The following is a 26,719-nucleotide window of genomic DNA, read 5'->3' as shown; positions in this document are numbered from 1 at the left end:
TTTGACGAAAAATAATTACCTTACGTTTTTAGTATGAAAATCCAACTTTAGGAAAATCCAACCCTGTCCTCTGTGTTTCTTTGGCGTGCTTGCGGCAAAGGCTGCAGCTCATCGTGTTGGTGTGCGGGTCGTAGGTCAGCCATGACCGCGGCTGGCCAGCCTCGTCTAGTGTCCGTTTTTCTTTTCTTTTTTTTTTAAAGATATTTTTTAGGGCTTTTTAGCCTTTAATGGACAGGACAGACAAGCGTGAAGGCGGGAGAGAGAGAGGGAGTGACATGCAGCAAAGGGCCACAGGCTGGAGTCGAACCTGGGCTGCTGCGGCAACAGCCTTGTACATGGGGCACCTGCTCTACCCACTAAGCCACCAGCGCTCCAAGTGTCCGTTTTTCAATAAAATGCCATGCGACATTTGTACTCCGTTTAACTGTCTGTTCTTCTTGTCCAAGTCCAACATGTTCATCTTCGTTTTTCCTCTTTTCTGGTGATGGCTTCACGGCAGAAATGTGTCGCCACATCTTGCTCAGAAGTTACCATATAATGCCCGGGAAACAAGTTCTGGTAGCTGACGTCATGCGTTCCCGGCACATGTACAAAAATCAGCCACTGGTGGGTGTGTGTTTTTGTTTTACACGCCAAACTCATTTTTTACCCGCCATTGGCGCTTGGTGGGTGTTAATTTTACGCCCTGGGTGACAGTATATATGGTTTAATACTAGAGGTCATAGAGTTCTGGGGGCAGCAAAAAAAAACTAGTGTCGTTTTAATGAAGAAGTCAGCCATAAGAAGGAAACAGCTGGCCTTTTACATTGTTCTGTGAACAAGTGATCTGATTTAATGCTGAACAGACTGCAAAGACTTCAGCTGACAACCAACCAGTACGTATATTCTGTGCCTGCACGACAGGAAATGACTCTCCACACCAGCAGACGATGGTTGACTGTATTCTTCATTCAAAAAGGGAAACCTGAAGACTGTTTTGATGCTAGTTAGCCACTTAGCACTTTAACAACACAATCCAATGTTGAAAGAACAAAACATATTTACCATGTGCCAATGAACAGAAACTCAAACCATCAGGAAACGTTTCTGCTAAGGCTCACCAACAGCCCAACATTGACCAACAGCCAGCTGTCAGCTTAGTGTATCAGTGCCATCACTTTAGTTTTTACACGACAGAAACTTTAGGTAATGAGTGGATCTTCCACCAGGTTATGTGAACTGCAGATGTTCTAATCCTCACTCTGAGAACAAAAGAAAAAAGCATTGCAGAGCGTCGGGCTACGGCAACAATGAACCCCTGAGCTTGCCTGAGAAGGACGAGATACACAAACCCGCTATTTTATCTTGTTCTGAAAATGTCGGCGTGCAGCCTCGTTCTGTGGACGATAAACAAGGTGCAGACTGATAAAGGAGGAAATACAGTGAGTGCTGGACGGAGGTGTTTGGTGGAAACGAGGCTAAAGAGTAATTAAAATATCCAAGATGATTCCATTAATGCAGTCATGAGTCTTAAAGGAACAGGTCACCAACAAAACAATATAAACTGTAAGCAGCACTCACCTCCCGAGACTCTCTGTGTTCCCAGAAAACATTTTAAAGTTTTCTATCAAATGCCAAACAATGAAAGATATCCAGAATATGCTGAAATGCTTTGTGTAACAATAGTTTGCCAAAAAATGGTTGTGTTTGGATTTCCATAAGCCCACAAATTGATACAAGACACTTGGATGATGCTGCACAGGAATTTTCAGAACGCTTTTTGGATGTTTTATAACCTTTTTTTGGCGTCTTTCATTTGGCCTCCGTCAGAGTCTGTTTCCACTGACATGCTTTTATTTTTCGAGTGCTCTGCTCTCCAAAACACTATTTAATAAAAGACTCCTTCTGGGGCCTTAGTGAGCCTGGGGAGGTGAGAACTACCAGTATATACATTTTATATTGTTTTGGGATGAAGTATTACTTTAACACAGAACTGTAAACCCACCTTAAGTGCAAATAAAAGTGTGTTAAACTGCATGTAGACAGGAGACCAAGTGTAAATATGGCTTTTCTTCCTGCCAGCTAATGAACAAAGGTGCTGCCCTGCTTCGTCTGCTCTTTTTCATTCTCTTTGTTTGTCAGTTTACATAACGTTCTCCTTAGTTTCTCTTCTGTTCAGCGTCTTTTATCTTTACAATTTTGAAGAAAATACAATCCTCCACTCTGTATCAACCATCTCTCTCTCGTCTCTTCCTTCCTGACTGTTCTTTGTCTTTGCATCTCCCTCTCTCTTGATCATCACTCATCCATTCGACATACTTTGTGACAACTAAAGCACATGCATTCTCTTTATCTCTTTTTCGCCTCTGCTGCCCTTCAGCCACGCTCGCTTCTGTAACGCTTCACGACTCTCTCTTGGCCGATCCAGACTTTCTCGTCCTCTTAAAACGGGGGTCAAACGGGGACAGATGTACTGTAGCTGCTCCTCCACGCTCTCTAACCTGCACTTTCCTACACACAGCAGGCGTGGTTTTACCTTGCAGACGTCAAACCACAAAACTTTACATCCCTCTCCCATCTAATAGCCTCCCCCTCCTGCTTGTATGTCTGTCTGACTTTCTATCCTTTCACTAGCTCCTGTCTGTCTCACCCTCCTCCCCTCCCTCACCTCCTTCACTCATCCACTCCGCCGCGACTCTCTCTGTTAGGCTATCAGTCTCTGCCGGGCTTAGCGGCTCGTTCCTAATCAGCTTACTGCCAATGAGACTAAGCCTGAGCTGAAAAGGCGATTGAGGGAGGCAGTTTAGCCACTGGCTGACAACTGGCAATAGCTGGGGGGATGGTGTCAATAAAACTTAGCAGGGAAGGGGAATAAAATATAAAAATGAAACTAATATATCGTCTTGGGTTTTAAGAGAGTGGAGACCGACTTGAGAGTGAAGATAAAGAGGGACAAAAGAGGAAGTATCTCAGTGTATTTCAGTGTTAAGGCGTCCCTTCTCGTGGCTCCAGGGGGAAAGCCTTCGGCTGCTAAGCTACGCTGCGGCTCTGTGAGGCCATGAACTACCACAATAGTATCAACTCTTTTAGTGTCAACATTTTCGGTTGCTGGCTGGGCTGTTTTTTCTTTTGCTCTGTGGCTAAGCCGTGGATAAAACTGGGATGTTTTCCAAATGGCCCAGTTTTAGAGTTCCCCCTCGAAATTCCAGCCCTGGCTGTCCCATTAGTTACAGTGCGAGGCGCGCTGCAGAACAAAGGTTTGGCCGTTGAAAGCTGTTTGGATGGGAAAGGCTGCGGAGGGAAAGCTGCTGTCGCTGCTGAGAGCAGAGCCGGATGTCCAGAATCAAAGAGATGCTCTCATTTCTCAGTGCTTCACGAGAAATGGGTTCGTCCGAGCAGAGAGGGAGGGAGGGGGAGGGGAGATTAAATATGTGAACATCTCTGTGGATGAGAGTGGAAGCTAAAGACCTAAATGTAAATGTATGTGGCAAGTGCTTTATTTAACATGCGACCAGCAGCCAAACATCTCCACAGGCATGTGAGCATGTACTGTCACGTATGGACTGGCACGCCACGGACAGATTGTGAGACGAAATACCCAAAGTACCCAAATCACAGAGGAGGGAAGCTCATGTTAACATTTTATCTCATCAAGCCGAAACATCATGCATGACTGCCGTTATGTAACAGAGTTAGAATTTCTTATGTGGGTGGTTTTCTTCCTTGAACTTAAAAGTTAAGATGTTCCTCTGTGTATAGCTCGCTATAAGGCTGCATAATATTTGAATATACAGGTCACGTTTTAAGGCTGGGCAAACACTTTTTTTTAAATTGTTGTTTAATTCCAACTCCTACTGCATGAGGAAATCGTCACGATGTCAAGCCAAAGCTCACGATTTACCTGCTCACACTGCACAGTCCGATCATCAGTCACAACCTGAGCGTTCACACTGTACGAGTATGATAGCAAGACAAAATGGTCTGTCAGCCCTTGCAGACTGTTCTGGCTATTGACAACTGTCAATAAAGATTTGTTTGTGTGTAACGTCACACCAGTACAGTTCATGATAATAAAGTTTCTCTTGCTTATATCCGTCGCAATAGGCGGCGAAGGAAACGTCAAAGAGGCATGTATGCTGTTACCACGGCTTCACCAACCTGCCCTCCGTATTATCCGTCGATGTGATGCTTTCGTGTCACTTCTGAACGCTGTTTGCCAATTTGGAGAATCAAACTGTGAAAGGCTGACAATGGCTGACCAAAATATCTGACATGTCTAACATTCATCTGAATGAAGAGCAGTCGGAAACAGCTGATGGGGCAATGATCGGTACTTCCTCTCTCCTGTTCACTGCACAGCAAATAACTCCCGACAAAGCCAACTTTGAGTCTGACTATAATGAGTTTTTTTCCTAAAAAGAACAAATGCTAAAATGTTAAATGTTCATATTAAACAACTAACTAAGTTTCAAATAATGAGGTATAAACATACGGTAAAGTAATCCCTGTGAGAAGAAACCCTTCAGACTGCTCTGAATACTCTGTTTCCAACATTTTTTTTAACTTTGCCGAAAAGATAACGTCGGATCGTGATGCAATTGTTTACATCTCTGCTACATGTAGCTACATGCTAACGTCAGGAAAACATGTAAACTTGGTTGCTGATTTTGTTAATTGCTCCCTGATTTTAGATCATGTTCCTGCTGGAACACGTCCGCCTGTCAAGATTTTGGTTTCCAAGTGCCTGGGTGTCTCTATGCTTCATCACAGTCATTCCCCTGACTACAAAAGACACCGAGAACTCAGATGTGGATGATCTGAAAATGCCGACCAATCAGAGCAGACTTCACCACATATTGACGTTTGGTTTCAACGTCCACATACGATGTGCAAGGTACCCTGGGTACATTGACGTTCTGGGACATCGTGTCAAGTTCTGCCTGTTACATGCATTGTCTTCTTTCAAAATACACTTCTGTTTTCACAGGAAATTTACAGTTTACATACAGTCTCTTTCAAAATAAAAGCACTACGTCAGTACAATGCCACGAATTTATGTTCTTTTTCCTTCAACAACAAACACATGGTTGGGTTTAGGGAAAAAAGAAGAAGTTTGGCTTTAGAATCTTACGGGATGCGAAACCTGGGTGAAAGTCATGGTTTGTTGGACCCATCCACCAATCCTCATTTGTCTTATTCGTCAATAAGTTTTTCGCCAACTTAACTTTCGTTCTTGTCCTGATGCGTTTTCCCCCGACACCGCCGGTGCCTGCGTATCATGTTGACGTTAAAGAATGCCTTTTTTCGTTGGTTGCTGACGCTGCAAGTCACTGCCCAAGGGCTGGATTTTGACAACTTTGGAGTGAGACCAAGCTCTGTAAACATGTTCTAGTAGAAACTTGAAATAAATGTATAAACCTGAAAATAGGTCCTCTTTTATTTGTAATTATCTATAATATTTGAGGGCATGTGATCGAGCATTTTAACATAGTGGTGGCGCATCTTTTAGTTAAGTAACATGCCAGGTGAATATTTTTACTCTGGGCCTGTAAGACCTTTTTAAAATACACTCATTTAGTCTCCAAACTGCACAATCAGCTTTTAAAACGAACAACTGTTGAACCCTTAATTCCTGAAAAGCTCACGTTTTGCAGAAACACGCTTTTAATCTCATCAGTAATATGTGGCACATCACGTGGCTGCTGGAGAGTCCTAGTGAGTGTGTGGTGGAGGTTGGGTGGGCTGGGCCTGGCAGCACCCATGACCCTCTCTGTCCGTCTGTTTGTCTGTCTGCTAACCTCCACCAGCATCCAACGGCTCATTGGTCACACTTTGCAGGGGGGAAGGGAGGGGAGGAGAAGTGCTGGGGGGGATCAGAGGCTTACTGGGAGGGGCTGCAAACCACAGACAAATTATACACCCTCCCCTAACACAGCTGGTCGCATAACAAGGAAAAACATCCTCCTCCATCGAGTGTGCCGGGCAGGAAAATATGATCCACACTGCAGAGTCCGACCCCCCTCCTTTTCCCCTTCACTGCAGGTGGAGATTTAACTGGAGCTGCTCTCAGTTTTTCCTGTTTCTGTTAAGTTTTTTAAACTCTCAGATGACTTTTTGACTTTCTCACGACACCTGCTCTGACAGGCTGAAAAACCAAAATGGGAAGCATTTCCTTTTTTCTGCCGTGCTCTGGCACAGCCGTGGAGAAGTGGCGGCAGCGGCAACATCTGGCTAGAAAACTGCTGAGTTCTCCAGTTTGTCCCCGGCGCTGGCGGAGTCTGTGGGTCCGATTTACAATTCTGGAAAACCAACACAGACCAAAGTGGTTGCCCTGACTTCCCCCCTCCCTCTGAGTAGAAAAACAATGCAGCGAGGAATTCTCTTTTTCTTTCTTTTCTTTTCTTGCTCCAAAAAAAGCTCAGAGGAATCAGACGAATTCTCTAAAAACAGAAAAGGGGGAGAAAAAGCTTTGAATGGGGGAAAGAACAGATGAAGGAGCAGAGGAGCAAGAGGAGGAAAAAATATCACTAGAGGGCAATTATCTGGGCTATTTCTGGAAGACTGCTTTTCCATCCTCCAGTGGGGACAGAGGGAACAGGGAGGGTCTGTTTGGCAGCTGGCTGGAGGAGGTGGAGGGTGGAGAGACAGAAGGAGGGGGTAGAAAAAGAAAGGAGGAGAAGTGAATGAAAGCATGGGACGTCTGAAAACTAAAGAGTGTCCAGTACAGTGAGTACAGCAGGGCTCTGAAGGGCCGAGCTAGCAGGGGGGACAGAGTGAAAGATGAAAACAAGAAGTGGGAGGAAGGGAGGGAGGGGTGGAGGTGAAATGGAGTGACGTAAAGAGACAAGATAACAGAGGGACAGACGCCAAGAGACAAGACAGAAGTGCTGCAGGCCTGCCTCTACAGACCTGTGACGACTGGTGATTAGCTCGTACAGACACAGTAAAAGTTTGGGTTTCAAGGCCAAAAGGAAAACTAACAAATGGATAATAAAGATGGACAAACTTAAATGTCTTTATCTGTTGGTTTACACTGGGATAACGATGATCTGATACTGTTGGGTTCAAACAGGAACAAAATGAAAATAGAGGACAATGAAATTAAAAGCAGATACCTGAGGACACCCAACAGGTCGCAATATAAACCTAAGAGGACGAGCGATGATTATAAAAATATGAAAGCTCTCCTTTTTCTTGTGAAATACTGAACTTGACCTCTTCAGGCCTCTATGGCTTCAGTTATACTTCCTTTTAACTATGCATTCACATCATGGCTGCCTCACGTACTCTGCGTGCGTTTGAAGTACTGGTTGTGCATGTCCTTAGAAAATAACATGACGTGTCTCCTAAATGCAATACACACATTAAAGTCTAATTTATGGTTGAGTGCGCAACACTTTTGATGAGTGATGTTCGACAGAAATGACGTATTTTCAATATTATTATATAATATTATATATTACTGAAAACGGATATTTATCGTTGTGTTTGCACCTGTCATTTACACATAACCAGTGTTTTTCTTGACGAAAACAGAGATTTTCAAAAGCAACTTCCAAAGTGAAGATTTTTAAAAATGTATGTTTGTATGGAGACGTGTAAACCGGATAGACAGAGATTTTGGGAAAACGATGGCGTTGCAACCCAGTTGGCGCATGCCCATTAGGCGCCCGGAAACCACAACAACAATGGCGGATATATGCCGGGTTGTTTACGTTTTGTTAGCACTTTTGGGACTACTTATGAGCTTGCAAATGAACTAAGCACTGCTGCATCAACATCACATCTACATCGGTGCACAAAGACGTCTGCTGTGCCCAATAAACAGGGATATCGTTTTCACAACTGATCGTGTAAACCTGGAATTTTTTTTACACGGGCTAAATATAAATCCGTTTTATTTGTATCGGTATCCATGTAAATAAGGCCTTGTACCCACACCGACTCCAACCTGTATCAGCATCTCTATCCACAGAAGCCGCCGTGGGTCAGCAGCAGCTTCTTAGGAGCTGAGAGGACAGCGGCCGGCCAAACTGTCTGCACCAGACCGGCTGACAGCAGACATTTACTTAACCAAAATAGTTTTCATGTCAGCGCCACAGGAGGAAATCAACAGTATTCATCGATTCACTGATTTTATTTCCCAGAACACTGTAGACAGTGAGGGGAATCTGCGGCTCACAGACAAACTGGGGGCTGAATATTCAATAAATATAAGGTTAAAAAGATAAAAATACTTATACAGCAGGATACTTGTGTGATTTAAACAGCAGTCTGTGCAGCTTATACTAAACAGCAACAGAAATGGACTCGGACTGAATTTATGCCGAAGCATAAATTGAAAATGTCACACGCTCTCCAAAAGTGTTTGCATCTTGAAAACAGTTTGTGGACTCCAGTATGTTTTCATGCTGTCCCTGATCAATTCTTATAAATTCATTTTATAAATATTAGAATCTTAAATATTAGAATTTTTACAGATTCCTGTGTTTCTGATCAGCTTCCAAAGGCTCGAACACAGATAAAATATTCTGGCTACAGTTTAGAGCTCAATAACTCCCAAAACTACATTTTTATCCGTGTAGTAAGTCCGACCCAGTGACTAAAACTCCATTACTCAAAACAAGACAAAAGTCTGTAAGGCCTCGGGTTTATGTAATCTGCAGAAAAAAAACAGGAAAACCTTCCATGACCTTTAAAAACAATAACAAGCGAAGTAAGATGTCAGCCGAAACCAACAAGCCGTAACTGCTACAACTTTCACCCTTTGTTTACTCAAACTGCTCCCATCAAACTCGCCGCTCCGTCGTCACACCAATTCTGCTGCTCATTTCCAAGTCCTGCGATCAAACTCGTCTGAGTGAAGTGAGACAAATTTACACCATGTTTTGTAAAGTGCAAACACTTCAGTGGAGAGATCAAGAGGAGAGATGAAAGAAACGAAACGGGGAGGAGGAAAAAAAAACAACAGAGAAGAAGACAATAAAGGCAAAGAACTCGTTAGCGAGTTGCAAAACCCCAAAGCAAGAGCACACATGATGGTGCAGAGCGATACAACAGGGCCTGTAGCTGCTGCTGAAGGCTTTTAACTGCAAGACACAACAAGGATTAGAAAAGTAGGCGAGAGAATAGAGGACAGGCGGAGGAGAGAGAAGGAGGTCGGGGAAAATAACAGATAAAAAGTGGGATGAAGAAGACAGAGACAAAGTTTGAGGACAGAGAAAAAGAAGATGGAAAGTAAAGTGAGAGGAAATGGAGGGGAAGGAACAAGAAAACGATAAAAAGCCATTGAAAGAGGAAGGTGAAGGAAAGATGAGAGAGGTAAATGGGGGGAAAAGAGGATGAGAGATGGTGAGTGAAGGAGCTTTTTCAGAGTAGAAGAGACGATGGGAACAAGACGAAGAAAATGGGACTGTTTACAGGCTGAGAAGACGAACAGGTGATCACCTGAAGTTGGGAACAGATGTTTACTGAAAGCTACAAAGACTAGACAGCCCACACATAAAGAGTATTTACACCGACACACGCAGAGTTTTTGTAGTTTTGACGGGCATAAAGGAGCACGTCTTCGAACAGGACAGGACAGTTTAGACTATAATGATGCGAGGCAGCTCCCAAGATGCTATTGAATCATGTACTCCTGCGCCCAAACAGAAGCTGACATCCCTAAAAAATGTATTGACTTGCTAATGTCTGGTGCAGTTTGCAAATAATCAAGTGGACAAAGACACAAAAGTAAACTGCAGAAACCTGATGGACCACACAACTGTAGTAAAATAATAATGTGCCGTTTTCAGTGGATTTTTAAAATCATTATTTCTCATGCTGTGTGATGTCAAAAGTCTTCATTTGGAGACGGTGCTTAACAATCCTCACGAGGAAAGTTTGCAGCTGCTAATGCCCACCATGCACACGAAGACTTTGAAAAGACTTAAAAGACTAAAGTGTGACGTCCACTCACATCTGAAGACAATGTGAGTGGACGTCACACACTATAAGATTTTGCAAAGACTGGGGATCTTTCAGGGTCACTACTCGATTACATCGAGACCTCTTTTGAGATTATTTCCCATCCTGCTCCTGGTAGAAAGTATGACACCAAACTCCCTTTAAGAAATATGACATTTTAATAATTCCCTACTTGTGTGGAAAAAAACCACATCACTAGAAACACAAGATAAAAGGCGTCACATGTCGACTGTATATTTGTCAATTCGGCATCAATATAATCCACAAAGATAAATTGTATTTGCGTATAATCTTTACATTTTGGATTTTGTTGCCTGGTTAGCTGTGCTATTAAGTTGGGAGGAGACTGTGGGAATGAGAGGTGAACTGTTCCAAAAATTGCACCGGTTGGTGGATCAGTTAAACACTGATTTCAACACCGACTCTTGTTGACTCCACAACTCCACCAGTTTTTCCTCCTTTTCCACAGTCTCAGAGAACAGAGACTTGTTCACATTCCCCTTTTACACTGCCTATTCAAGGCAGGAATGTCACACCGCTATTCTGCCTCGCCGTTCTTTATAATTGGGACAATCACAGAATGGAGGGCAGAGTTGTCTCACCTTTAAGCCGGCAGTGGAGGTAGTAACAGCGCTGAATCTACGTCTGTGTAAAAGCGAAAGCCTGCAGGACGGGATCACTGACTGTGTTGTGCATGCAACCCCACTGCAGGAGATTTAAAAAGCAGCTAATAGCAGTTAGCAGCTAGCAGCTATCTCAAGGAAGAAGAAAAGCTGCTGAAAATGCAAATTTGGGAGACGGTGATGTGTGGGAGCGCTTTACCGTCTGAGCAGGAGACGAGATCAGCTGCCATATAACAGGGATGGTAAATGTTTGTTATTGCCACGTTAATGCCGTTCTTACTGTTTACAAAGAGCTGCCGATGCGTATGCTATATGTCACACAAGAGGCTGATGCCGTTGTGTTACATGTTACGTGTCTTTTTGCTTCCAGGATGCCGGCATACCGTTTAAAATCAAACACTGGGGCAGCATGATTCTGCCGTTGTTTGGTTCTGTGTAAAAATGCAAAGGCGGATATAAAGAAGAGACTTCGTATCGGCCTCTGTGTAAAAAGGGCTGATGCCACAAATTTGAGTAGCTGCACTTAAATCAAAAAGTGTTTAAAAAATGTGCTTACTGAAATGTTACCTAGATTTTACCATCGATTCAAATTTGATTTGTATTTGGTCTTCGAGTTTAACAGAGGTGCACCACAATGCTAACACAGCCACAAAATAATACATCAATGTCAAAATGAAGATAAAGTAGTTAACGAAAACGAAGCTGTAGCCATTCTGAAAAACAACATCAGTATAATTTAGGAACAAGGTACAAAGAATCCAGACGACATCAATCATCTCTCAGCTTTAATATCGTTATCTATAATGCAGAAGTTAGAGATGAACTCAAACAGATCTGTTGATGAATATCCAACTAAGGGCAGCACGATGAGAAGAATCTGCACAGTGAGCCAGAAGAGGAGAAAATATTAAGAGCAAGAGCAGCAGACGGAGGGGAGAGTGGAAGAAAGGAAGAGAGAAACTCCAGGCTGAACTTCTGAGCCCCGGCGCTGAGCATCTACAAGAGCAAACCCTCGAGTGGAGCGCTGGGAGCAGCCAGGAGCCTGGAGGAGGAACCGGGAGAGGGAGGGGAGGCCGGAGCAGCACAATGCCTCAGTGTAGCCCCTCAGCGAGGCCTCGAAACAAGGCACAATGGCTGCACTGTCAGCAGGCCTTCTCCTGCACTTTCATAGGTCTCCCTGACACCAGGCCTCTCCCCTTTCTCAATAAACCAGCACAACAACCTTTTCAGGGGCCAGAGCAACGGTCTGCTCCTCCACTGCCGGCCTGAAAGAGACCATTCTGCGCTCAACCGTCGCTGTTTGAGATGGTTTTGTCTTTCTTCTAATTTTTTTTTTCATTCCAGTGCTGCGTCTGACATGCTATGAGAGAATGGGGGATTATCACCATCTTGTTGCTCGCTAGGCCGTGGGGCATTTTCCTGTTCCTAATGGCTTGTGGGTAGAGCTACTGAAAACTGAAAAACCGCAGGGGTTGAAAACACTGTTGTGCATTCAATGCGACAAAGTGCAGAGTTCAGCGATTTCTGGATAAATGGACGAAGCGAGTTTCCATTCAGGAAGAGAAAAGACAAATAAAAGAATGTGCGGAATGAATGATTCACAACAGCGATGGCCATGAATGATTCATTGACGAAACAGGAATGCGTTTTAAAAATTCAAACAGGTCGAACACTTCAGGAGAGAGCGCCCATTCTTAAAAAACACCAGACAGGTCTTGTGCCGGCGAAGCCCCTCTTCAGACAGATCAAAGCCCAAACACGAAACTGGAGATGGTCCTTCATTCATGAAGCATGTCGGCTTTCCAAGGAGGAGATTTGCCACTCTGGCAGCAGCCATTAGCCAACTGGAGCGGCTCAAATCCAGCAGCCTCTCAGCTCTGCTGTAGGCCACTGTTGTTGTTGGTTTGGTGTAATCACGGCTGCTGCTTGCAAACTTTCATAAATACTGGGGTCAAATTTTCTGTCAAGATGTAGTTCAAAAAGTTTGGAATCTCCCGCCACAGAAGCTTGATTGGATCGAGTCAGACAACTCTATGTTTGATTGGCCTTTCATGCTTTTAGGTTATAGAAAAATCCTCTTCACAATAAGTCTTATTTTGGGAACCACACGAATCATGTTTTATTTTCTTTGGCCCCGACCTCGACAGTCATAACCGTTTATCTAACATGAGTCCTGTTTGAGACAATGACAGCTTGCGGAGCCTTCACACTGAACACAAAATATGTGATGACATTTTTGGCTCATGCATCCTTGCGCCAGGGACACTAGAGCCAAGCATAAACCTAGCTTAGACAGAGGAACGCTGCTGAGGGATTTTCGAAAACAACCAAGATGGCTGCAGCTGATGTAAAACTTTCTGTTTAAGTACTATTTCAAAATTGTCAAAAACTGGTCTAGTGTGACATCCCCAAATGGTTTGTTTCGTCTGATCAACAGTCTCAAGATGGCGAGAATTAGGACCAGTAACACATCAGAATCATCCCATAAAAATAAGCTGGTGATGTTGAGCTGATTAATAACGCAGCCCCACAATGATCCATTGTATCCGAGACGTCGAGGATCCTCTCCCCAAAAAGTGTCTTCCTTTGTCGTCCGAGCTCTCAAGTTACTTTCTGTCCTTGAGCATTGTACGTGGGATGAATGAGACACTTCAGGGTGAGGCTTCGGATTAAAGTCTCATCAGACAGACAGACACTCTGCTGGAGTGTCCTCGAGCAGGACACTGTATCACGCTGCCAGCCTCGCTGCGTCCAGGCCGACCTCTGACCTCCCTGTGGAGGGGCGTGAACACAAAGGCAATTTCCCCACGACGATCAATAAAGCATCACGTTACCACCCTCTAAATGGGAAGTGCTGTAATGTGTCATAATTTGTGTCATCAATCATCTTGTCAGAGGAGGAGGGTGTTTTTTTTATCCCCTGAGACGGAGCCTCTCTATTGACTTTGATCCAAATGTGAGATTTGTGCTGTTTTTAAGGTCGTTTTCTATTTTTGGTTTGTTTGTGTCTTTAGTTTCTGTTTTTACGCTGTTGTTTTTTTGTGTTTATGTCATTATTTCTACATTCTTTTTATGTTTTTTTTTTCTTTACGTGTTTTTTTGTTACCTTTAAGTTTTTCTGTTGGTAGATTTTTTCCCCGTGTCTATTTTATCTTAGCTTTTTCAGTGTTTTCGTTTTGTGTTCCTCTTTCTCAGTTCTTCAAGTGTTTCCCCTTTTCTGGGTATTTTTATTTTATTTTATTTATTTTATTTTTACCATTTCTTATCTGTGTTTTTCAGGGTTTGTTGTGTTTCTTTTTAGTGGATTTCTTTTTTTTTTTTTTTTTTTTTTTACAAATTTTCTTGTTTGTTGTTTTTTTTCTGAGTTTTTCTGCCCCTGTTTTTACATTGTTAGTTTTTTTTCTTACACTTTCTCATTGATTGTTTTTCATATTTTTACTGTTTTTGTTTTCTCTTTTTTTTGTGTCTTTATCTCAGTTTTTCTGTTTTTCATTGGTGTTTTATTGTTTCCATTATTCAAAGGTGTTTTTTTTTTAATTTTTTGGTTATTTTTTCAGTTTCCTTTCAGGTTTTTCAGTTTTTTTGTGTTCCTCTTTCTCAGTTAGAGGGTTTCCCTTTTCTTTTCTTTTATTTCTTTTTTGTCCATTTTGCTTTTTGTAATTCTTTGTTTTTTTAATTTATCAAAAAGGTTTTCGAAAAGTTTTTCTTTTTCAAGATTTTTTCTGTTTCAGTTTCTCAGGACGACTTATTTTTTTCCCCAGTGAGTTGTTTTTTCTCTGTATGTTTCTCAGGTTTTTTCTGCCTCTGTTCTTTTAGTGTTTGTTTGTTGATATTTGTGAGGAATTTTTTGCGCATGTTTTTTGGTTACTATTTATCAGGACTTTCTGATTTTTCAAGATTTTTTGTTTGTCTGCTCAATCTCATCTTGTTTTCTTTCTGGCCTTCTGTTTATTTTTGGTGGGTGTTCATTGTCTTAATTTTTTCTGTTTTGTGTGTGTTTGCGCTGAGGTGCTCCTTTTACATTTTTTTAAAGTCTTTCCCATTTCAAGGTCTTTTTTGTTTGTTTTGTTGTTTGTTTGTTTTTCCTTTCATGTCCGTTTCTCAGCTTTCTGGTGTGTCTGTTTCTTTGTTTACTTTTCTTCTTCTTCTGTTCTTCAGTTGTCTGTAATAACATGCACTTCCAATGAATAGTTAGCTGGTTGAAAGGTAAATAATGGAAAACACATCAATGGCTGATGGGGGCGTTTGGGCCTCAGTGTCTTGCTCAAGGACATGTGGAGCTCAGGACTGAACCACCAACCCTGAAATTAATGGACGACGCACTCTGCTCTGTGAGCCACAGCCACCCAAACACACCATAAATTATCATAAGAACTTATTCAACAACACTTTAAGGGTTTTCATTGAAGTTAATTCCATGTTTCATATTTGTTTCCATGACCTGTTTTCAACTCTCTGTACACAAACAGACTTTGGCCTCAATTCTTAAAGTCTGTAATGTGTCTGTTCTTTTGTTTTGATCTGTTTACATGCCCCGTCACTCTGTGGCGAGCACAGTGACAGACCCGTTTAGTTAAAGAGAGGTTATAAATACTTTTTATTTTACTTGAAGAAAAAAACAGCACTAAAAAAACTCCCAATTGCAATAAATAAGACATAAATAACAAACAGACTTCTCGAACTCCACCGTGGGTCTGAGAGCAAATACAGTGAATTATCACAGAGCTCAGGACAGGGTTTACGAAGGCCTAGCAAAATGCAACCAGATGACTAACCACAGAACAAGGGAGGAAACAGGGGACGGGGGGAGTCACTAAACAGCTGCCTCTACAGGACTCCTATAAAGCTTCAAGATGGTACCTAAAACTAACATTAACTGAAAGGGCTTTAAAAACAGAACCATAGGAAACCAATTTCCACCTACACCAAACAAACAAGGGAAAAAAAACCCTCAGCTTTTCTCCTCGCTGCAGAAAACCCATTAAATTCGTCTGAAAGGCTCGGTGCGGATCAGTCCTGTGAATGCATGTCGTGAGAGGAGGAGGGGGAGAGCAACAGCCAGAGACAAATCCTGGCAGAGAAGGTGGAAGGAGAGAAAATCCCACAAGAGTCGAGAAGCAAAAAAAAAAAAAAAACCACACACAAACACACACACACAAAACTGAGCATCTGTCCTCCTGTCGCAGGTGATTATTCTGGGCGACGGGAGAAGTGCAGCCTCATCATTATGGAGTGAAGCCACCATCACGTGCCAGAAAAACACAAAAAACGGGTGGATGTGACCCCGAGTGGCAGAGAAGGAACGGCTGGTGTTGCATTAGACACGAGTAAACACTCTGCATCCATCGCGCCTTCATTCAATCGAGCATCTGCTGTTTGCATTGAGGATTATTTACTGGTTTGAGGGACTGAGCAAACCTAATTAAATATGGATTTATGTACTTTAGGTGTTGTTTATCAGGGCTGTGCTGGTGGTTGACATTACAGGTAACAGTGTTAACAAGGGGAGGGTACAACGTAATTATCTGATTAAATTCAGTGAGTATTTAACATGATAGTCAGGAGCGAAAAGAGGACCTCTTTAAGATGCTAGCACAACAGCTGTTATCTTCACGAGGTCGTGTTTACTCACTATACATCAGAGCTGTTTAATATGCTCACATATGGTGGAGTATTTGACATCAGATCTGATGCTAAAAAACAGAAATGAACAGACAGTTAAGATGTAAAGAGAAAATTAGTATTTCAAAGTAGATTTGTTCTTAAAGGGAAACTCCTTCTATGGAACACATTAAAGCTGGGGAGAGCAGGAATCTGGAAAAGGCAAGAAATACAGCAGATTTTGAGAATACATTTCATTTCCTGCTTTCTTTCAGGGCCCATGTTAACCTGTTGGGCTCCATGGCCAGCTCACAATCTGCAATGACAGTTTGGCGTCTGGTCAAGTTTATCCACGAATGAACCGGGGCGGTTGTGCAACAACTGGGGCGCTTCCACGTCCGGTGTGAACATGGTGTAACCCAAAGCAGGCAGCAGCTCTAAAGACAAACCTTCGGACGGCGGATGTAGCAGCTTGAAATTGGCCAGCTCAAACGCCCCCAGTGCCTGGTGTCACAACGGGCTGGTGGCTAACAGCAGCAGCACCAGGAATAACCTGTGTAACGGCAGCAACAGAAAGTTTGTATATCCTGTAGGGAGTCGGGCTGTCGAGTCCCCCAGAGCTGGGGTTTGGGATGCTGCGGCTGCTTCTGGGGTCCATCTCCAGAGCTGCGGCCCACTCTCCTCCCAGCGAGGTGGTTTGTAGCGGCGTGGAGTGAGGTGGAGAACACACTTTGATTCAAAGCTCTAGCTAACGTTAGCTACATAAACGTGAACTTGAAGCCCCGGTCGTGAGCCTTTAGCTCCTGGTAGCAGAGGGCAAAAGTATGAACGACATTTTCTCTCTACCTCTAAAAATCTTCACTGATACTGACACGTGATTTGTTTCGTTTATTGTCTCTCTTGTTGATAAGTCCGTCTTCCTTTGTTGGGTCGCTTTGCAGTGTAGGCAGGTGTTGCCAATGCTGAAAGGGCAACTTTCTCTGCAGGATTCTCCACCACTGAATCAGGCTTTCACTGAGGGGACATGCACGCTCATCTGCATTTGTAGAACAGCCAACAGAAATGTCTTCTCTCTGAAATGACCTCTCTCTCATCAAGGGATCAGGGGGCCCACGCTTTTTCATTGACAAAATTTCCAAACATTTCCATGACTTTTCAAGGACCCATTATAACGTTTTTTTTTCTTTCTTGCCTGACTTACTCGACATTTTTCAAAAATATCAAATTCAAACTCGAAAGCGATGAAACACAGGGAGAAAATAAAGATTTGTACGTGATGGTAAACCAAACTTTTTCACACATTGATACATTTTAGAGCTTCATTACATCGACAACTACAGAAACATAACTTGCCATTAGGTTACGTCACATGGAAGGTTATCCACATAGATCCCGGTCTCACTCTGAAGTAGTCAAAATCCGGCGCTTTGGCAGTGACTTGAGAATCAGAAACCAACGGCCGATTGCCGTTATAGTTTAATGGCGCCCAGTGGTGTCAGGGGGAAACGCAGCAGGACGAAAGTTAAGGTGGTGAAAGTCCGACTGGGATGGGTGGGAGATGTGGTGGATGGGTCCAACAAACACCGACTTTGTTCTAAAGCCAAACCCCAAAAACGTCAATTTACGATTTTGTACTGACGTAGTGCTTTTATTTTGAAAGAGACTGTATGTTAAATTTCCTGTGAAAACAGAAGCATATTTTGAAAGAAAACAATGTATGTAACAGGCAGAATTCAACATGGCGTCCCAGAACATCAACAACCAACACACCCAGGGTACAGTACCTTGCACGTCGTATGTGGACATTGAAAGTCCATGACCAGACGTCAATATGTGACGAGGTCGGAGTAAGAATGTGTGGCCACATAAGATTAACTGTAACAATTTTATCATACACAACAGAATTCCATGCCTTTCCCAGGCCCCGGCAAATATGACTGTAAAATTCCATGACTGTTCCAGGTTTTCCATGACCGTGGGAACCCTGCAGGCTGGATTTTCTAAAGCCTGAAAACAGAGCCAAGAAGAGGCGCAGAAGTCTAGTGATCCCTCAGTCCACTTGCATTTCAATACGCTCAAAGTTTACTACGGGATTTTTGCCCAATGACGCCACAACAAAATGGCCTACTTTGGCTTTAAACTCTGCAGTGCTGTTGTATCGTAAAGCATTGGACGTTCCACATCAAGGTCTGTTTACAAAGGCTACTGAGTGCAGATGAGGGTTGTGTCATCACCGCTACACAAGTTTATTATCCCCTTAGAGAATGGGTTGAATTCATGTGACGACTGTTTTAATGTTACTAGATTTATTGTCTGTTTTTATCATCTTTTTTAAAAGTTTTTCTATCTCTTTGATCTTTTTTTAATATGGACTACATGTCCACAACGAAATGAGCCGGCTGATTGATTAGACAGTTATTAGTCAAAGTCAAAACCTACCAGCGGACGGTCGTAATTTCCTACTGCGGCTGATTATGTTCAGTGGTGCCATAAATAATTCACTAAATCAATCACTTTGTCTATAAAATGTCAAAGACTAATGTAAGAAAGGCCCAAACAAGACTCCGGAGCCAAAACTGCTGCTTTTGTTCAACCAAGAGTCCCAAAGATTCAATTTACAACAACACACGACACAGAAAGCAGTTCATTTTCACAGTGGAGAAAATGGAACCAAAGAACGTTTGGCATTTATGTTTGGTTAATGACCAACAATCAATTCATCAAAACTGCTGTAAACTTTCTGTCATGAACTAATCAAATAATGGACTAATCGTTTGAGCACTAATCATGTGGTATGTTAGGTTTCCATGCACTCGATATGAGGCTGACATCGCTGTAAACATTACCACCTCTGGCACACATCCACACACTATCACAATGTTAAATGTCACCAGTCTTTAAGTGCTGTGATTCTGCTCTGTCCTCTTTGACTTCTGTTGGCAGTTTCCTACATTTCCCAGACTGACTTTTAGGACCTCTAATTTTTCTGTTTTCGTTTACAGAAAGATATCGCTACTGAATGTATCATCAAAGACAGACTGTGAACTTTTCCAGTGGAGGAAAAGTGAGACAGACGAACTCTCTGGCTGCATCTCTCTGTATGTAAGGCAAAGACGTACGACTGTGGCTGTAATTTGGGTTGTGCGTCTTGCTGTGAATTTTATTTTTGGTTTCTTTCACTTTGTCCAGGTAAAATCTGGTTGCTCCATACGCTGGAGATATTTCAGTCTGGTTTGTTTGCCCTGGCCCACCCTCAAGTCTAATTAAAATACCAGTTTAATTATATATAATTGCAAGTTAATCACATTCATTGATTTGTTTGGGGAAGATTGGGGGCTTAGTTCATGTTGTGTCTCCGTCACCCTGAGTCAGGGCCCAAATGTCACGATCCAATTTTTGGACTCTGGATAAGATGTAATTCTGTTTTTGATGAACTTCAAAAGAAGCAAACAGAATAAATTGAATAAAACATGCCTTGCACCAACCTTTTTCCCAGGGTGCTGAGCGGCGTGCTGAGGCTGAGTGGAGCTCGAGCAGGATTGCGGTTGCGTCCGGTCAGTTTGGTGGCAGAAGACGGCTCCCTCTTCGGAGACTCGACCTTGCGAGCCGGGCTGGCGCCGGGCTTGATGTTGAGGTCCTTCAGGACGTCGTAGTTGATCTTGGTGGAGATCTTTTTCTGCTCCAGCATCTTCTCGATGGCCTCGTCTGCGGTGCTGGCTCGGATCGGCGGGCGCTTCTTGGAGGGTCCTCTGGGCTGTCGGGAGAAGAACCAAAGTACAAGTGAGCTGTTGTGGAAAAACAACTGGAGACATTGCCATATCCAGAAAATGGAAATGGTATTAATGGTAAGGTTTACACCACAACAGGTAAAAATATTCCTGGGAGTCCATACTGGAGCTTTTTGCAGCAGAGATATTTTTCTTTGATTCACAACTAACCCAGCACCGCCCTGGCCGTGACTGGAGCACCACATTATAAACAAATCACGATTAAGACCTCGCAGTCGATCTAACTTTACTAAATCTACTCCGATTCCACTCAGCAGACGAGGGTCAAATGTTATCTGAAATATTTTGTCTCCCTATTACACCAATTAGGTCGCAGATGGGGAAAAAATGTGCCCTGTGAAAAAATGAGTTATTTCAGACAAGCAGAGGAACATCATCTGCAAGCAAATGTTCAGCTGAGCTCATTTCTGTAATCAGCCATTTATCTCTATTAAGACACCAGATTGGGGTTATCACCCAGCTTCAGTTATTCAACATTCACCTTGACCTCACTCCAAATTATCTCCACAGATCCGCTGAGTTTCTCTTCACTGAAAACATCAACTTTTAAACACATTTTACGCAGCAATGACACGGTTTGAAATTTCACAAGTTTCTTGGCACACTGATTTGAGGCAATTTAACTTAAAATCCTCAGCTGACATTAAAGTGACCCCCTCAGCAGCAGCTAATCAACTCAGGATGTTTAGTGTTAGAAACCACAAAAGGATGCTATCTTTGTCACGCACACACATAACGAGACTGTCCTCCGCTTTATTCATTTATTCACTGGTTTGTCAGTGAAATGACAGTGTGCTGCTGTGGTTGGATCAGCGCTGTCAGGAGGCTGCATGTCTCATTAGGTCTCTGTTCCACTGCAGTTAATCCAGCTAGTTAAAACCAGTGAACAGATGTTGGGGCTAACAAAGGGCCTGTGCCAGAACCAGTAATGGGATCTGAGAGGGAACCAGTTTCACAGGACGCACTGCCTGTCTGTCTGTGTTTTGTCTGTCTGATCATCTGTCTATAGCTTGTAAAATATTCAGTAGTTGCGGCTCATTTGGCTTCAAACATTTACTCAAATACAACAATCTGAAACATTTTGAAGTGAAGTGATTCTTGTGGAGTCTCCAGATTTGATGAGTTTGAAAATATCAGATAACCTGAGGGATTAAATAAGTATTTCACTGCCTTTTAATAAAACTAGGATGTCTATGCAGTAGGAAGATGCAGATACTATTGAAAGTGGTGTTAGAGGGAGAAAACCTACAACTACCAGAATGCACTGGGTGAGGTAATGAGAACACGTCCATTTGAAACAATGGCAGCCGGCTGGCACAAAACAAGCTCAATCTCTTAAAGTTAAACATGTTTCTGAGAACATTTGTCACGAGAAATAGAAAACTCAGAAACAGAATCTTGGTTAGTTTTTGATCAGCCTCCTGTTTCACTGTGCAGGAAACAGTATGGCGCCCACTTCCTGTCCACAAGTTCTCGCTAAGCACATACAATGAGCAGCAGCAGAGACCCATCGTCCAACACCGGCACACCATGAGGACGGAAACAGAGAGCTCAGCTGGGACGGAGCACCTGCTGCAGCAAGCGAACACTCCGTCTGTGGTCATTTTGACTTGACCAGCGGACTTCACTACGAGCTGATTGGCTGTCGAAACAGATGACATGCTTTTAAACCAGCCACCGGCGATTTGACCAGCTGAGTTGCAGGTGACACCATCAGCTGCAACTTTTCTCTGCAACGTGCTAAAGCGGTTTCGTCTCGTCACGCGTCATTGGGCTGAACTGGGCTTCAAAGCTAAAAACAAGGCAGGAGATTGAAATGAATAAAAACGAGCAGACTAAGAATGTGTTTAGTTGAGGGCTGTCCTGTGAGTAATAACAGCTTTGTGAAGAGGTGCAGATTTCAGAACGATGACAGATCAGGGTTGAGGTGCTTGATGGATAGGTACCTTGTAAATACGAACAGGATTCTGTGACTGTTCTTTTCTCTGCTGACAAACTGTCAGTGTCTCAGTCTGTTTGCCTGTTTCCTGCCTGACTGATGACCCGCCTGTATACTACACTTTTCCTCTCCAACTCACAGATGCTCCGAGTCCATTTGAACTTTCTGAAACCACCTCTGACTGTCTGACCGTCACTCTGCCTCCGATTAACTTCCTGTCAGCTCCGAGCTCTGACAACCTGCCCTTTCTTATCTTAGAGTTTCTAAGGCTGAACGCTGTTACCTTCTTTTCTTTGTAGATCCCGAGCTCCTTCTCCTTCGCTATCTTTGCTTCCTTCTCTGAAACAGAAACAACAAACAGCCTGAACACAAACTGTGAGATACAAACATCAACACAACACAGTGGGAAATTACCACAGGACACAAACGCTGGCAGGTTCAGTTGGAGGTTTGACTCTGTTTAGCTGATAAAATAATGAGAGTGGGAGGTAGATTCTGGGACGACTAAAAAAGACAAATGAAAGCACCTTTCTGCTCTTTGAGGTAGTCGGAGTTTTCTGCCATCCACAGCGCCGTCTTCACTTTGATTTCTTTGTCACTCAGCAGATACTGCAGAGAGAGTCAGACGAGTTCGAGGAAAACAATGTGCGGAACAATTCACTGATATTTTTGTGCATCAGGTCAAATAGTCTCATTTCTTTCAACAAATACTGCCTTTGTGATTGAGCCCAATGTTTACTTCAGGTTTTTAATGTGTCAAATATTTAGTTTATAATGGAACAGACACATTTTTGATGTGATCAGTTGATATTCTGGTGTTTATTAGACAGAAGTTCACTAAACACAACATACTGAAGTCAGCATGGCAAAAACACTTAAGTCTTGTTCTTGAGTTTAAAGTTAGATGCTTAAATATGCACAGTGAGTACTTTTATATAATTATACAGGGAGTTAAAGCCTCTATGGGCAGACTGCGACACTTTAAAGGTCGAGTGTGTAAGATTTAGGGGGATTTTAGTGTATCTAGTGGTGAGGACTGCAGATTGAAGCTGACACTTCTCCTGGTTAGAACATCTTTCATGTTCATTGTTAAGGAGGGTTTTAGCAGAGCTGAATTTTTTTCACAATCTTCTAAATGTGTTATTTTAATAATAAAGAATATCTAGATTTCATATGCAAAAACCCACAGCCGCACACATGTGCTTCCAGTTTATTGAAATTTTTTCTTAATTTTATTCATTTTGTCACCATTTGACTAGATTTCATTTTAGATTTTTTATAATTATTGATTTTAATTTGCATTTTGAAATGTGCTGTAAAGATGTTTCTCTATTCAGTGAGTGCAGGAGTTTAGGAGAAATTATAGATATATTTTATACAATAAGTGCAGAAGTTACGGAGTAAATTAAGATTTTTTTTTTAATTCAATATGTGTAGGAGTTTAGGAGAAAATTAAGATTTTTTTTATTTCAAAGAGCAGGAGTTTAGGAGAAAAAAAAATCTGTTAAATAAGTGCAGGAGTTTAAGAGAAAACAAAGGTATTTCTTCATTAACTGAGTGCAGGAGTTTAAGAGAAAATAACGGTAATTTTTCTTCAATACGTGCCGGAGTTTAGGAAAAAATAAGATCTTTTTTTACTTAAAAATGCAGGAGTTTGGGAGAAAATAAAGTTTGATTATTTCAGTAAGTGCAGGAGTTTTGGAGAAGATAACTTTAATTTTTCTATTTAAAAGTGCAGGCGTTCAGGAGAGAAGAAAGACTGTTTTTCTATTCAAAGTGCAGGAGACTTTTTTTTATTTGATATGCGCAGGAGTTAAGGAGAAAAGAAAGATTTTTATTTATTCAATAGTGCAGGGATTTAGGAGAATTTCTTTATCTTTTTAATAAATGCAGGAGTGAAGGAAAAAATAAACAATTTTTAATACAATAAGTGCAGGGATTGAGAAGAAGATAAAACTTTTGTCTTAATTTTGTCTTTTGTCTCTAATAAGTGCAGGGGTTTCAGAGAAGAGAGCTGAAATGCTGAAACACTAATTTCTCTAAGTGTTAGGAATTCTTCTGGATGTGCTCCACACCCTTCTCACTTTAATCTTGCCCCATGATCAGACTTTCAAACAAATTTCACTAAAATCATTTTTGCCACATCCTGCCAACAATGATGCATTTTAGGAAGCCTTTTAAACTGCATGTTCAGATTTTGTTTTTGCTTTGATGTATCTGAGGAGGCCTTTTGTAACACCTTGGCCAGGGACCACAGGAAACCATGAGTATCTGCAACATTATCATTGTGAATTCAGGACAATAAGAGTTCAAACAGATGCATGAGGGATTTTTTGAGAGCTGTTAAATCATCTCGAGGAAAGGGAACATTCCTCTGATGTGCATTTTAGGAACATGTGCGTGATTAACTTGTGTGTTTCAGCTGGAGTGGATCTCATTAGGCAGCAGGTACATACCAGCTCTATCTCGCTGTCATCTATCCCACTCAGGTCCAGCTCCCCGCTGTCAGCAGCACCATCTGTCACAGAGACAAAATCAGAACGGACACACTTTGAACATTTGCTGTAACGCATATTTTCACGGCAGCTTCAACGTCCCAGAGGGGTAAACCAGGAAACAGCAGCTGGCAGGGGACAAAACAAAAACAGCAACATCCTGCTGCATCTCTTCCTTGTGGAACATCTTCCATCGAGGGTTAATCAGCAAATAAAACGCACTGTGACTTCTGATAAGACGTTAATAGGCTTAGCTGGCGTTTAAGCGGATCTACCTTAAACTCACTTTCTTTTCAATTACGATACGCTTTCTAGATTGCAGCGCGCTTTATTTTGAAACTGGGAGATGCTGAAACGGCAATTTGCATTTTTCTTCAAGCTGCGACGCCTGACACTCGCTTTTACCTGCGTCTCTTTGCGATGGAGCTGATTGCGAGAGAGAAAACAACAGACATTCTTAATGTGTTGATAACAGACAGAGGTATTTGAAATCCCCAGGTGTGCACGCACGTTTCAATTTTGGAAGAGAAAAGGTTCAAAGGAAATCTGATTGACTTTGATAAAGGAAACAAAAGGAGGGAGCGAGTGTAGGCGCTGAGTGAAGACGAAAACCATCACTAGGAATTCAACAGCTTTCACTCGAAAAGATCCTCCACCTTGATTAGCTGTTTTGGAACAAAGTGCAACTCTTCTCCGGCTGCCTGCAGACATCAGACAGTCAATCAAAGGAGTAAAGATGGAGAGAAATGTTTTAAAGAGGCAGCGAGCGGCAGGTTTATGGGAGTCGTTTAACTTCTGTCAGCTTTCTGCCTTTGACACGTTCACAGGGGCCCTCCTTCCTCGAGTTCAAACTCCCAACAGGGCGGCAACTTCAAAGACGTGCCACCTGAGTCCACAGGCAGCCTTCCCGCTTCATTAAGGAGAGACAGGTGCACAGACAGGGAGGGAGGAAAACACCCATCCTCAGACAGTAAAGGGTGTGTTCTCCCACTGTTGAGGAGGTGAGATGAGGGGAGGGGGGGATAATCTAGTCGGCCGTTTGAGTTCAGTTAGCAGATTGCTGCTTCCTTAAAAAAAGAAACCGCTCCAGAGGGAAGAGACAGGTCAGTCGCTATCTGCCGGGCCCAGCCCTCTAAGAGCTTCCTCTCCATGAAGTGTGAGGGGGAGATAAGATGGAGACAAGCCCTGGGAGAGATTGGCAGCTCCGGGAGGCAGAGAGGCAGCGAGACTAAGAGCTGATAACACCGGTCCAACCCCGGAGAGAGGAGGAGGGAGGGAGCAATTACCGAGTTATTATTCAGGCCTGGCTTTGATATATCTACACTCGCTAATTTGATCAAACCCATAAAATTGTTCTTGGTGAGCGTGCAGAAGAATCTGCAGACCTCAAGATCGGGATGTTACATTGGCTGTCAGGAAGGTAAAGTTCATAAAATAACTCCTACCCTCAAACTTTTTGAGGGTTTTGGTCCTTTTAGTGACAGTGTAGTAGGACAGCGTATTATATCAGGGCCACTGCAGGTAAAAATATAAAATAAAATAAATAAAATGGGGATGGGACAATATTCCTCCCCAAATAAGCCCCAGAATTTCCAAGATTAAAGCCGTAAATTTAGGAGTGGTTAATTCTAAAAAAATAAACTCCCATGTTTACTTCCAGAGTCAGAAGTCCATGTAGAGAGGACGTTGTGGAGGAAGAATGGCTCAAGCACAGGACTTTCACCCCGGACACCAGTGTTTGTGTCTCATGTGAGTTAACACTGACTTATTATTTTTAGTTTTTAGGATGTATAAAGCTGCTGGATGCACACTGTGTACATATACTGGGTCAAGCATAAGACTTTAACCATTGTTTGAATGTCCAGTCAAGACGTCCCGTTATGGTTCAGTTCCAGAATGAAAGTTGTGTTGATATCCGGGACGTTACCTGGCCATCAGCTGGACTCCTTTCTCGATGTCCTACCATTGTCAAAATATAAACTTAAAGGGAAATTTCGGTTTATTTCAACCTGTCTCCTATCGTCCTAAATTTGTTTTTGGACGATAGGAGACAGTGGATAGGAAACGTAAGTGAACGGGCAACCTTCAAGTGCAAAGTTAGTCCACTAAACAAGCTTTTTTTCCACAAAGACCGCCTCATATCGTTAGGATAAATGTCAGACAACATATAGAAAACGACATGTAAACATGTTGTCTTACCTTACCGGTGTGCTGCCATGTTTGTTTACATTTAGCTCTGCTTTCCAAAGCACGGCCGAAATATATCTCGCCAGCTCTAGATAAAGCCCAGCTGGATACTACTCCAGGTGGAGGTGTCTCGTCCTC

At 42.6% G+C, this 26,719-nt stretch overlaps 1 protein-coding gene across 1 annotated transcript in view; it reads right to left on the bottom strand.

Moving 5' to 3' along the window:
• LOC126401136 (transcription factor IIIB 90 kDa subunit-like) overlaps positions 1-26,719 on the bottom strand; it is a 153,567-nt gene that overhangs the window by 39,632 nt on the left and 87,216 nt on the right. Inside the window, exons 12-15 of the mRNA XM_050062238.1 lie at positions 24,356-24,417; positions 22,427-22,508; positions 22,183-22,238; positions 19,658-19,926 (exon numbers count right to left, since the gene is read on the bottom strand). Coding sequence (XP_049918195.1) covers positions 19,658-19,926; positions 22,183-22,238; positions 22,427-22,508; positions 24,356-24,417 — 469 coding nt within the window. The remainder of the gene's footprint in view (positions 1-19,657; positions 19,927-22,182; positions 22,239-22,426; positions 22,509-24,355; positions 24,418-26,719) is intronic.

This window comes from Epinephelus moara, chromosome 14 (assembly GCF_006386435.1).
Source record: "Epinephelus moara isolate mb chromosome 14, YSFRI_EMoa_1.0, whole genome shotgun sequence".
Lineage (NCBI taxonomy): Eukaryota > Metazoa > Chordata > Actinopteri > Perciformes > Serranidae > Epinephelus > Epinephelus moara.
The sequence above is the reverse complement of the archived record's forward strand: the minus strand, read 5'-3'. Positions and strand labels throughout refer to the sequence as shown.